General features: G+C 32.6%; 1 protein-coding gene across 3 annotated transcripts; it reads right to left on the reverse strand.

The window, feature by feature from the left end:
• Window positions 1–7,248: 7,248 nt before the first annotated feature.
• Window positions 7,249–13,583, reverse strand: LOC106759417 (thiamine-repressible mitochondrial transport protein THI74). Of its 3 annotated transcripts, none has more exons than XM_022779743.1 (5): window positions 13,302–13,583; window positions 12,476–13,169; window positions 12,326–12,389; window positions 11,969–12,178; window positions 7,249–8,036 (listed from the first exon to the last, which is right to left on the reverse strand). In XM_022779743.1, exons 2-5 carry the CDS (start codon window positions 13,058–13,060, stop codon window positions 7,735–7,737), a joined length of 1,161 nt encoding a protein of 386 aa, XP_022635464.1. In that variant the 5' UTR covers window positions 13,061–13,169; window positions 13,302–13,583; the 3' UTR covers window positions 7,249–7,734. The 3 variants fall into 3 exon arrangements, with proteins under 3 accessions (XP_022635464.1, XP_022635463.1, XP_014498061.1); XM_022779742.1 differs by having other exon boundaries at window positions 7,249–7,616; window positions 7,718–8,036; window positions 11,969–12,389; XM_014642575.2 differs by having other exon boundaries at window positions 11,969–12,389.
• Window positions 13,584–13,814: the final 231 nt, after the last annotated feature.

Here is a 13,814-nt window from a genome sequence, read left to right on the forward strand (position 1 = left end):
AACTTTCGGTACAAAACTTAATATTTTCTCTGGTAAGCGATTACAGCTTGCCTGTAAGCGATTACACAGTCTCCTAAGCCAAACAAAACCCCTCCTTTCGATAACAGATGACAATGCTAGCCCCCTTTCCACACTTCCTCCCAACACTTCAATGACGGACGAACGTGAGAGCGTTCGGAAGGGGAAAATAACGAAACCTTTCGATTAATGTCTTCAACGATGGAATAAGATCCAAAAAAAACCTCTCCTTCCGACAACCGCTGACAACGCTAGCGTTCAATGTGAAACTTCAATACTTCAATGGTGGGCGGATATGAACGAACACGATTTCAGTGGCGTGCAAAGATTTCAGAATGCTGGAGGGAGAGTTTGGTTTCCTAAAGAGTGATAAGTGTTATCGTGGAGAGAGAGCGTATCGGTGGCGCCAATAGAATTCATTTCCAGCAAACACTTTTCCACAAATGCCCTTCCCCTAAGGATTTTTCGTTTTAAAAAATTCAATTAAAAGAACCAATCACAGCACGCCACCTGTGGTTGTCAAAATAGTTGTCAAATGGCGTTGTTAAAGTAACATTATCCATATCTGTAGACCTGCACACATATCAAAAAGAATATTTGACTCAGATTCTTTTTCAAATTTTAAAAGACAAACCCTACACTTCCGAAAGCTTCTCTCTCGCGCCTCCTTCAAACTCAAATTTTACTTCGTTTTTCAACTTTTTGCATCTCTCGCTCTGTGTCTCCCTTCCTCTCTCGTCGCATCTCTCTTTCTCTGTCTCTCCCTCATCATCTTTGTTCATCTCTCCGTATTCACAGGGATGTGTGTTTGTTGTTGTTCTTCTTTGTCGTCCTTCACCGCGGACAGTCATTGCTCACGGTGGATTGGTGATGTTCGTTGTTGGATCTCGTCTCTCCTGTCACGTGTTTGTGTTTTGCACTAAGGTTGGTCCTTTTTTTCTCTCATCATGCAGATCGAATGTAGAAATTTAAAATTGTATGATTGAATTGGATTGCATCTTAACGCATTTGATGTGTAAGAATTTCTAGACTGACTGCTGTAAAAGAGGTTCAGGAGACTTAACTGCACTTTGAAACGCGGTTAAGGCCTCGTTTTGAACACCAATTGAGAGCTTGATGCAATTTGAAATCTAAAATCGAAACCAATCTTTTAAACCCATTCAATTAAATCGTTCATAAGGAAAATATTTGTTTATTAGATTTCTTAATTGTGTAATATTTTCAACTATTTCATTTACAAAAGAAGAAAATTCAGAAAAAAACTCGAATTAATCTGAGAATCAATTAATTCAAATAGATAATTATCCATCTTATAATATTAATTACAACCTACAATAAACATTAACACATTAAAAATTAACTAATAAATAAAAACAACATAACATATTCAACTTTATATAATAAATAAAAATAAATACACATATTATAAATTAAAAAATTTATAAATATTAACACATAAATTAAAAATTAAATAAAAAACAACAAAACATAATATCAATGATATTATAAATAAAACTGTAACATTCCAATTTAGTAGTATAAAACTACTAAAATAGGACACACATAAGAATTTACAAGAAACTAAAGGCTATTAGAACAAGAGATTATATCCTTGACGGACATAAGGCTACCTATCCTGTTGCTTTTCTCTCTCAACCAAACGATGTATTCCCTGAATGATGTATTCCCTGAAAGATGTCTTCCCTTAGCTCATACCATTTAGGTAATCATTGCAAAATAAAAAACATACCCAAAGATAGACAACACAAAAGCAAGGGTAAACTAATGGATAACAATTCATCTTAATCAAAGAGTGGCACAGCGAAATGGTTAACACATTCAACAAACCAAGAGGGAGTGAATTGGTTTCTTATTGCAAAACATTCTTTTAATAATTTGCATGTAAAACATAAATTCTTTAATACCAAAATAAACAAATAAAAGAGTAAGGAAAATAGAAAATTGCACATGTAATTTTTACACTCAGATCATAGAGATCCTACGTCGAGTTTTTAATCTCAACCGAGAATTAACGTTTCACTAGCACAAACCAACAAACTATTACAATCACAAAGAAAATAAAACAGTTTAAGGTTAGAACACCTCTCTTGTTCCCTTAAGAGATGAAACTCACTTCCTTTGTAACCCACAAGGTATGAACACCTCCTCCGAATGCTTCACAAAGGATGACCATCTCCTTTGAATCTTCACAAAGGATAAACACCTCATTTAAATCTTCACAAAGGATGACAGGCTTTCAACTCAGTAACAGCAACAACACTCAATCACACTCCCAATGAAAGTTCTCGCTCTATGCCAACACATCACGTTCTCAAAGTCACAACACAAGAGTTCAACAAATCCTAGAACACTTATCATCGCACATTGCAGATAAGAATTTCAAAAAATACATTTTACTTATATGTTTCGTATTTTAGAATGAGAGTCTCAATCCAATTTATAGAGATGTCACTCAAGGATACCTCCAAAAATATATTGTAAGGTTTTTAACGTGTAATAATCGATTATCCTAATATGGTAATCGATTATGCATCATTGAGTGCACAACGGTCAAAAACTTACTTGAAAATTCTCATAATTGTTCATGATAATCGATTATGGCAAGTCATAATCGAGTAGTGATAATCGATTATCATAAGTGGTGATTATTATCTTTAGTATAAAATGAGGTTTTCTGATTCAAAACGACTTTTAACGCACCTTAAGGCAAAAAATACACAGAATCAAGTATAAACCACATTCTATACATCAGTCTACTAAAATTCAAAAGTTTTTTAATATAAAAACAAGTCTTCATGAAGATCTTCCTACCATAAGAGAACTTGAGACTTGACTTTTAGACATCATAAAAGTTTTTGTTCTTCAGCTTTATGCTAATAATCTTCCCTTTTTTTATGTTGATAAAAAAATCTTTGATTTAAAGCTTTTGACAACATGTACTAATTTGTAACTCATACATAACTTAAAGTAGAGGGATTAATAGACAAAAGATAAATATAATTAAACCTTTAAACATATTTCTCCCCCTTTTTTATCATTATTAAAAAGACCTATGTATAAAAAATACTCCTCCTAAATTAGATAACTCCACCTTATAAGCCATAAAAAATAAGGCAAAACAAATAAATAATAGTTATCATAATTTTTATTAAAGGAAAACAGGGAGCATAATTCAAAACATAGTAAATACAATAAATTTAGAAATCATAACAAATAAATAAAAAGAGTGTAAAGAAATGTTCCTCCTTGATTTGACAAATCATACTTTATCTTATAGACTTTAAAGAAAAAATTGAAACACAAAAAATTACTAAAGGAAGAATTTGAATAGAGTTTTAAAATTTTTTTGCAATGCCATGTTTAATGACTTTTCGGTATGTAATAGTTGTTATTAGACACTTATGTGTTAAAAAGACGTTTAAGAAAACATTTATAAAGCAAAGCAATAATATACCTATTTTTTTATTGGTTTGCTCCAATTTGAATTACGTCCAGTTTTCCTTTAAGACCTCTTTACTAATCTTTAACAAAAGTTATACAAGTTTCATTGTTCCTGGTTTACAACGAGTATAGACCACTCTTGATTTCAATAATAATCATTGTACAATGCTACTTTGTGATTCTTTAAACTAAGTCCTATATTGTTAACACACTGACAAGTGTACCAAATCGTATAAAGTAATAAATAGACAATAAGTCCGAATATCGTTTCCCAAGGGACTATTAGGTCTAATCGTTTATGTGAATTGATTTCTTAAGACTTGACAAAGAATGAATTTAGATTTTATAATGCAAAAACTAAAATAAACATGCAAATGCAAAAGCTTGATCAATTGATAGATAAAGATATGAATGAATGGTGTTGTTAGGGTTTACGATTTCATCTTAATCTACTATTCTTATTAAGTTCAACTTTTTTATCAATGTTCATGCAACTTTCTAATTTACTCTAAACCCGATGTCTCGGTGAAGATAATCTACTTCCAATTACTAGTTTACTATGTCTAGTCTCCTTAGTAATTAGTCATGCATTTCAGTGCACAAAAGCTTAAAGCAATTGACTGTCATATTCCTATGTCTAGGTAATATTGCTAATCAAAAGAATTCCCTCATGTCTAGATTTCCCTATATGTGTCCATATCGACAAAATCAATGATCATGACATTGAATGAGTTAAACAATGCAAGCATAAAGTATAGAGAAGAAAACTCAAACTATTGATAACTAAAGTATATGAATAAAATAAGAACTTTTATATAAGAGAGTTTCAATAGGATTACATCGTTCCCCAACAACAAAGGGTTTTAGTTCACCATTGTCATGGTGAAACTATATGAATTGAATGGAAAATATGAAAGGGATAACCCTAGACTTGAAAAATTGGAGCTTTCACATCCAAAATCTGCCTCCAAGGTGTGAGAATTGGTGTTTTTGCGTCTTTTTTCTACCGAAAGATAACAGTAAGGTTCACACAAATCTATTTATAATCCGTGAAAAATTACATAAAACAGGCCCAAGCCCAACTACAGCGCTCAGCGCTAGTTTCACCGCTTAGCGATAGGTGCGACACTCAAGTGGGATGCTCAGCGTTCACGCCCAGACGTCTGGTAGTGATGTTTCTGAGAAGGCTAGCGCTCAGCAGCAGGTGCGGCACTCAAGTGGGACGCTTAGCGTTCACGCCCAGGTGTCTGGCAGCGCTGTTTCTGAGAAGGCTAGCGCACACCGCTGAGCAGCGTTGGATCTGACACTCAGCGATGTGCACGACTCTATCTTTTCCCCTCAGCATTGGCGCTTAAGCGTGTGACAATGGCTCTTTTCACAAAGTTGGTACTCAGCATTGAAATTGGCGTTGAGTAGTGATTGCGATTCTTTCTTTGCACCTTTTTTCATCCTTTCTTGAGTCCAACTCCTTCCTAAATATGTCAGAGGCTATTACTTTACAAGAAAAACCAAGCATCATATCTCTAAAACCACTTTTGACTCTCTTGTAACCTAACTAAAGCAATTTGCATGATTTCAAGCTAATTTATAAGTCATCAACAATGTGTTTTGTATCACAATTAAGTACAAAAATAACGATTTTTGAACCATTATCATATACAAAATTTGTTTACTATATGATTTATACAAAAAGTTTATTTCCATAGATACTAAAATACAAGTTTTCCACTATTTTTTGTATTTTGAATTCTTGAACTTGTTTTTAACATCATCAAAATTTCCTAATTTTCACTATTTTATCTTTTTGTCAACAGTTTTTCCATGACTAAAATATGTTATAAATTCTTTTTTGTAATACAATACAAATACCTAACTAAAAAAAAAGCATAAAATCATCTTAAAAATACATGCTTTAAACTTGGCTCTCCTTTTTATCATAATAAAAATGGTACTCTTTAGTTAACTTCCCCTACATCAGTTAACTTAATTAAAATTTAACTCTCCCTAAATTAGACAGCTCATACAAAATTGAAGAAAAATATTTTATCAATTTATAATTCATAACTCATTGTTATTATCATCAACAGAGTATTTATCAAATTTCTCTTTAATACGAGAAACTTGGGTGTCTAAATTCTTAATTAAACTACATACTTCTTCATGTCTAGTGCCTTGAAGAATCAATATTTCTCTCCTCCACTTACTTATATTATTAATATTCTTTTCAATGGAGGAGGAAGACCCAACAACAGAACCGAAGAACCAATAACAGGAATAGCCTCTGACATATTTTGACCAGACCCTTTGTGTTCCTTGTGATTGGATTTGGTCCAAGTTACACTCATCTCCACCAATTCAATCTTAACCCTCGGATTAAAGTAAGTGGTGACAATCACTAAAGATTGCATATATCATTATTTTGTAAAAAAGGATTGAAACTTGTAATCTAATTCTTTGTTTATGTGAATGAAATGGCATAATAATATCATTTAAGAAAATTTTCCTTTATTTACATTTGAATTAAAAATATTTTGTTATTTTTTTAATTGAAAAAAAAAATCTAGCAATTAAGTGAATCAATAAGTAAATATAAAAAAGAGTATACTACCTAGGAAAATAAAATATATATATATATATATATATATAAACAAATGTTACGATGAGAAAAATGTGGGATGAATTGGTACAAAATAAAGTTCACAGTCCAATAAGGCGTTAAATATAATAGAAACATATTCTCATAACACCTATTGTATGTTGAATACTTCATTTTTAAATAAGAAATTCAATAATAAATAATAGATATGCATCATTTTCGAACTACAATTAGATCTTGCTGGCACAGACAAAACCACCAAGATCTTATTTGGGAAAATGAATCTTATGGCCTTGCCTTTTTAAATGAATAAAGCATCACTTCTGCAATTACTTAATTGCCCTTCAACCACAATCTAAATCCAAATGCGTCCATATTTGTTTAAAATATTAATAAACATAACCTAAGTTAAACTTCTAGTGCATTTTCTAGAGAGTCCTGAAAAGGAAGAGGCAAGTCAACTTTTTTTCAAATAAAAGCATAAGAAAATTAATCCGTGTTTGTGCTGTGCTTGAAGCAATTGTGCAAAACAGGCACCAAAATTAAATTCATTCACATTCTTTTATCATGTTATTTTGAATTATTTAAAAAATAAACGTTTTATTTTATGTTTATTGCCTTTTAAGAATTGGAACAAAACAAATCTTAAAATTAAAATTTTCCTCTCTAAAGTATTAAAAGTGATACATTTTTTATTTAATAATTAATATATTCTTCTTCTCAATTATTACAAAAATGTTTGGTATCTAAACTAAATTATAATATATTTAATTTCTACATTTTATCAAAAATCATATCAAACATCTTTTGCAACAAACGAAATATGAAATTCTTCATGTGACTGAAAAAAAAAATTCACAATAAATTATATAGTATAACTTCAACATATCATTTATTTACCTAATTTTCATAAAGTGCAAAGACAAAATAAAAAGAAACATTTTTTTATACTAATTTGAGGACAAAAATATTTTAACATTTGATTTAAATCAAAACATAAAACTAAACAAAGAACATCGATCTTTTTCCATTTGCTCACCATAAACTGCACTCACAGTCACAAACTAGACATAACTATATAAGCATATGTAAATTCAAGTCAATTCATTCATAAAAAACTATAATAAACTAAAAAAATTAAAAACAAATATACTAATATGTTTAACCGAGGGTTAAAAAAGACAAGTCAAATTGATTTGCTTTTTCAGGTAAATGATAGTGCTACTTTACACAGATTGTATGATTGAACAAGCAAAACTATTATCAAATGAATGACTATGACTTAAGACCTTCTGATCAGGTTTAAGGTATAGAACATACATTTACAAAGTATCCAAAACGAATAGAAATCATTATCTCAAACTTGTGATGACATGTAGTTCGTGGGTGAACCCTCTCTTAACACCAAGGCACCCAAACCATCAATGAAAATCTCAACCAAGTAATAGCTGAACCAAATGGCAGCTTCTTGTCTCTCCAGGTGCAATCCCGTGTGTTCATCTTGTAAACCATCTTCCTTTGTTCTAGTTTTTCTATCTTCCTGTTGAGTATGATAGCATATTTCAGTTTCTGCGACTAAATTGGTATGATTACAGAAAGACCACCTTCAACTAACACGTGAAATGAATGAATATAATGTACAGTTATGATATGACAACTCAATCTTGGCTTTTAGGAGAAGTAAGCTCTTCAGTCCTTATATTCAAACTCTCATTTTCCAATTCCACGGCAGTTTCCCTGGATTTGCTAAAAGTGTCAGAAGGAATATTGATTCCAGTAAAGCCAATCATGACAGATATAGCTCCAAGGTAATCCATAAGGCCAGGAGCATGGCCACTCAAGGTGTCCACAATGGCAGCCAGTGGGACCTGAATAGTAAGACCAGCTGTAGCTACTGTGGTAGATGTGAGAAGAACAGCCTTGGCCCACAAGTAATCACTCAGCACATTATCCAGCAGTCCTAATTATGATTAGGAAAAAAAATCCATACATCATAAATAAAATGAGTAAAAGGGAATTGTTGAAAGCAATAAAATATTAGCGGTTTAAGAAATGCCGATCAAAAGAAAATTAGCGGTTTAAGAGGAAGTGAAGTGCGGACATTTGTTTTGAAGTTTGAGGTGTAAATGTAGATTTAATTTTTACATTTTGAAAAATGACTCTTGAATATTCTTTTTGAATTTGCAATCAACACTTTGGTTCATAGATTATGCTCACTTTATCGCCAAAAGTGATCATCAAATAAGAAAGAAATAAAATATTCAGTCAATAACAAAGATCCATACAGCGTGATACCGTGTATAGGAAAACTGATTAGGCAAAATATAACATTATAAATGGCTTTCTAGATCCTCAACACTTCGCTGCGATTCTATGAATATTTTCAGTTATGTAAGGCATATTTCGGTTTTCAAGTTTGACAGTTGTAATACAAGGTGAATAGCTTTGATGTTGTATAGAAACTTCACTCAATCTTTCTACCCATATTCTGGAATATATATCTTTGGCTAACGATGGTACTCATGACACATGCATAGGATTTACAATGACTTACAAATGAGCATTTCTTGAGACAATCTGACTAGGACTTACCAAAGAAATGTCATGAACACAAAAAGCATAGCAACTTTTTTTTCCTTCCCACAATTTCCCGTCTCTGTTAACTGGGGGTGAGATTGTGTTTGCCATCCTTTATAGTTTCTTAAATTCTGGTCTAAGAAATTTTACTATTATCACAAACAAGTTCTCCATTTAAGAAGCATGATAATTTACCATGAAACAGTTCTTAAGTCTTCCTGTTTTAGTGTCATAAGTCAATATGAAGCCTATCACGAACCAACTATCCCAAATCCTAAGTTGTTAGGTAGTACATGAATGGTTTTGTAATTACATATTTCTAACATGTGGCTTGAAGCGTGGACAATGTACAAGCCAAATTTATGCAGTGCTGATATGAAATCTGCTTAGAATAATGGAGGCATCAGGGATTCAACTCTCGAGTAGAAACCTTGGTTATATTTATAAAGGCTTAAAGACCATGTCATTAAACATCCCAACAAGGTCAAAGTACAAATTGTTTTATCTAACAAAGACACTCTTTTCATGGGGAGTTCTACTTTAAGATAAGAAAATGAGTTTATTCCAAGTCCACTGAATCTTCAATGATTTTGAAATGCTTCTCTGTTAGGATATTAAAAACGGAAATTAGAAAAGTTACTTATTACAGGAATGTAAAAGGCCAGCCCATCATATCTATAAATAGGAGGGATAGTAGAGTAAAGAGGGAGATGTTCATTTGTATATTGAGATTTAGCTCTCTCAGAAAGTAGATTTAAACCTAACTCACCCTTACAATATCAGCTTGCAAAGTAGGGTTTACACCAATTTATGTACTATAATTTGACCATATCTCTAAATGTGGCCCCCACACCAAATACTAAGCATCTTAAACGTGATAATATATATTTATGGATGGTTTAGTATCAGATGGCACAATAGGTTCAACAAAATCTCGTGAGGATAGATTTTAAGGTTATCTTAAAGAGTAGATTTAGACCTAACTCAATCCTACAAAACCAGCTTGTAAGTTAAGAGATTTGCACTATAATTTGGTCACATATCTAGTTGATATGGGATCTCCAATAAGCTCTTTGTCAAAGGAGAGATCCTTAAAAGAGTGTATACTCCTATTTCTTGTTCTTTCATGATATTCAATAAAAAAATTCTTTTCTTTCTCTTTTCAATTTGTGGATCATAACATTCTCAATCAAAACTTTTATGATCTAGTTTTACTATTAAAGGGAGCAAACACTGGACTGGTTCACAGACTTTTGCTAGATCAGTCTGGTTTGGTTTTTTTGCCATTGAAAAAACGAAAGGTAATGACAGATGTTCAGTTCAGGTAGTAACAAGATTATGTTTCTCTCCATTATTTCAAAGTAAATCTGAACTTAATGATCAAAAAGTCATCATACTTGGAAGGGAGGACAGTTTGCACATCATTTGCTTTAGTGCATGTTAATGATAGCAAGACTTTCACAAACCGAAATTTAAAATTTATTAATTATTCACCGAATTTTAGTTTCAAATGTTTAACAATTGATTATCAAAGTGACACCTCTAGCCCCAATTATCAAGCTCTACTACTGTGTCATTAAATGAATTAAATTATTGATGCTACAAAGGTATTTGAGTTAGAATCTAATATTCCTAGGTACGAAGTATATAAGTTTTAATAGGAAACACAGCTCAAGTAGAACTACTTCTCATGCAGAATGCAAATGATTCATACCAAAAGAAAATGGCTTTACTAATAGTACATAACTGTTTATACTGACAGTGAACTGGACAGAGCCTTAACAATATAAGGCCAATAATATGAATCTTATAATACTGATAAAGAGAAACCTTTTACCCTTAATTGGAAAAAAGATATTAGGAAAAACCCTTTTTACCCAAAAAGTTATGAAAACAATATTAGATATTAATGTCACTTTCTACACCCCGGTTCCCTTCAAAATGTGCAAATCCGCAACACAAAAAATGAGTTTGATGTAATCCTAAAATGTGCAATCTGCAACATAAGAAAGTGAGTTTGATATAATGAGTTCCATAGGATACAAGATACAGGCAGGATGGGAAAATGGAGAAAGGCAGAGACGGTTATTTGTGATCAGAAAGTAACTACCAAACTCAGCTAAGTTTTATCGAATCAGTGCTACACATCCAGCTAAACATCCACCTATATTATATGGTAGTGAATGTTGAGCTTTAAAGGTACAACATGGAAAAAAGTGAGAGTAGCAGAAATGAGAATGTTAAAATAGATGTGCGGCCATACAAGAAAAGAAAATATGAAGATTATATACGAGTTTGGGTGGTACAACATCAATTGAGGAAAAGATGACAGAAAATTGCTTAAGATGATTTGGACATGTACAAAGAAGACTACAAAAGGCGTCAATCAGAAGAGTATAATGAATGAGTTTCACTCTGGTGAAAAGAAGAGGAAGAATAAAAGTAGCATTGCATGAAGTTGCCAAAGGAGATCTAGGGCCAAAAAGTATTCTTGAAACTTTCGTTTTAACCAAGTCAAATGATGGCATCTCATCTGTTCAAATAATTACTAAATCTGTGTGATCGATACGTCTAAAGGAGGGGGTTGAGTGTTAGATAACCTCTGGACCGAGTTCTCTGTCTAAGTAATCTAGGACTGTTTTTGATGTTTAGTCTCCCTATTGTATCAACCTTCATATATATAAATAGAGAACTATGAGAGGGGTTCTTCAAGTCCTCTAAAATTATATTTCTATCTTTTAATCCCAAGTTCATTAATGTATCCAACCACACCTAGTAGAACAAGAATTTGTTGTAGTTATTGCAAGGGGCATACGTTATCTGTGTATGTTTTACATTGCTATCCAATCAAAACTTACCTTTTCTATGACTTTTAAGGTAGATATTCTAAAATAAAACAATTTTACCTTACACAGTAGTTAGTGATTGATGATCAATAATGTCAAAAACCTTTACAATGTAGGACACATTATTTATTCTTAAATATTTTTGAATTCTAATAATAACTAAAATCTTCCTTCACTAATGATATAAGTGATCATCTAGCAGAAAGAGCTTCCCCGCATAGACGTTAATTGGACAGCACAAACAACTGTGCACATATGTAAACAACCTATGTCTGAAGGAATGGTTCTCAGTAGAAGTTGGCTATTATAGAAAACCATATGAAAGGGGCATACTGAGAGTACAAAGGTAAAACAGGTACATTCTTCTGTCATACTTACAATTTCGATTTAGCAGCAGAAGTGCAGGGAAGTTAAACAACTAGCTACATTCTAAAATTTAAACAAAATGCAAAAACTAGTGAATACTGACCTTTACCGATTATCAGACTAAGCTGTTTCCAAGTAAGCGAACTAAAACTTTCCATCTTGGTAATATTTAGTATGAGGGCAACTGGAAGAAAAATTAAAATATTGAAAAGCCCAAGATATCCAAGAAACTGAGCTGTACTAGCTTCACCACTCTTTCCATCACTATCAGGTAATTTCATGCGAATAAGAGTTATATAAACTGCATATAATCCTGCAGAAAGAAGAGCGAAAATGTCTCCAAGAAGAGGATTTGATGCAATTGTTCTTAAACCGGATTTCGAGTCACCTAGACTTACTATTATTGTTCCTGCCATACAAAGAAGAACACTGAAGAGCTTTAACCAAGTAAATCTCTCACCCAAGAATGCTAGGGAGACCAAGAACGTAAAAAGACTGGATGCACTGCTTAAGATTGTGTTTGACTGCATATCATAAAAAAAGAAAAAACTAATTTAAGCCAGGGAAACAGAACTGAGAAATCCGAGAGGTTGAATACATAGTTACTTACTGTGACTGTAGTATACTTCAATGACAAGTTAAAGGTGAGTTGAGCCAAAAACCAAAATGGGCAGATTAAAAGACTAACTTTGGCCACTCTACACCGACTCCACCGCCCTTTCTCATCAAGCTGATGATCAACCTTTTCAATCACATTAACTTGATCATCAACCAATACACTTGTCACTGTCTCTGTTGGCACCAATTCAGAACCATTGTTTCTTTCTTCACTTACAACATCAACCTCTTCAAGAACCAAGGATTCACTGGCTTCATTTCCCGCATCATTATCTTTGAGAAGGATAACCTGCTCCGAGTGTCTTACCCTTCCTTCCTTATGGGAATTACTCTCGTCACTCCTCCAAAACCATAAACCCCCATAAGAATCTTCCAAATACCTTCCAATTTCAACAATTGGAATCAACACCACAAACAACGAATTGCATACGTAAGTAACAAGGAATGGTGACACACCAGCATCAACAACAGACTGCACTACAAAGCTAGCAGCTATCCAAATTGTTGCCACAGCAAATATGTATATCAAACCCAAAATCCATTTCCACGTTTTGCTATTCTCAACTTTTGAACCCATGACTATGTGTTACCCAATCCCAAACTCCAAATCAAGAATACCCGGAAAGCAAAACCCTATCCAATGGCAAAATTATCAATACCCATTTGTTATTGTAGCAAAATATCACCTGTAAGCAATAAATGGCAGCAATTGGATTAAAAGCTCAAAATGAAAAAGAATAATAACAAAATGGAAGGAATATTTAAAAAGTGGAAGATAAACATAAAATGACAGGAGGGATCAACACATTATAATGTACCTGTAAGATAATCCATGGGTTAATCGAAAGAAGAAACGCCCAAGTTTAGTAGAAACGGATTTTCCATATATGAAAATAGCCTGCCGTTGATTTCACTTCATCTAATTGTGAGGGAATTTTGGGAGGATTAATTTCAAACCGCGTTGAAATTGAATCCTTGAGGCAACCAAACACGCAAACAATTGACAGAAGAGGTGGGTGGCGTTCCAATATTGCGTCTCATTTTCCTTGTACCGTCTACGCCCCGTTTCTTTTTGCACCACCCTTCTGTTAAGAACACATTCATCCACTTTTTTAACATCTCTTCATCACCGCCTTTTTAAGTTATTCTTTTGTAACTGCTATCTAAGTCTACTTTCTAATTAAAATTAAAAGCTGTATTATTTAACTTTTACAACAAACATTAATATATCTTACTTTTTAAATATTAAAATAAACTAGTAAAATAATCATTTTTGTTTAAACTATGTAAATAGTTAATATAATTAATCAAGTGTTCGCTATTTAATACTC

This window comes from Vigna radiata, chromosome 4 (genome assembly GCF_000741045.1).
Source record: "Vigna radiata var. radiata cultivar VC1973A chromosome 4, Vradiata_ver6, whole genome shotgun sequence".
NCBI classification, from domain to species: domain Eukaryota; kingdom Viridiplantae; phylum Streptophyta; class Magnoliopsida; order Fabales; family Fabaceae; genus Vigna; species Vigna radiata.

Coding starts and splice junctions, on each gene's coding strand:
- LOC106759417 (XM_022779742.1), bottom strand. CDS start 13,060: ATGGGTTCAAAAGTTGAGAATAGCAAAACGTGGAAATGGATTTTGGGT. Junction 12,390..12,475: donor TGAAGTATACTACAGTCACA/GTAAGTAACTAT, acceptor TATGATATGCAG/TCAAACACAATCTTAAGCAG. Junction 8,037..11,968: donor TAGTCTGATAATCGGTAAAG/GTCAGTATTCAC, acceptor AATCATAATTAG/GACTGCTGGATAATGTGCTG.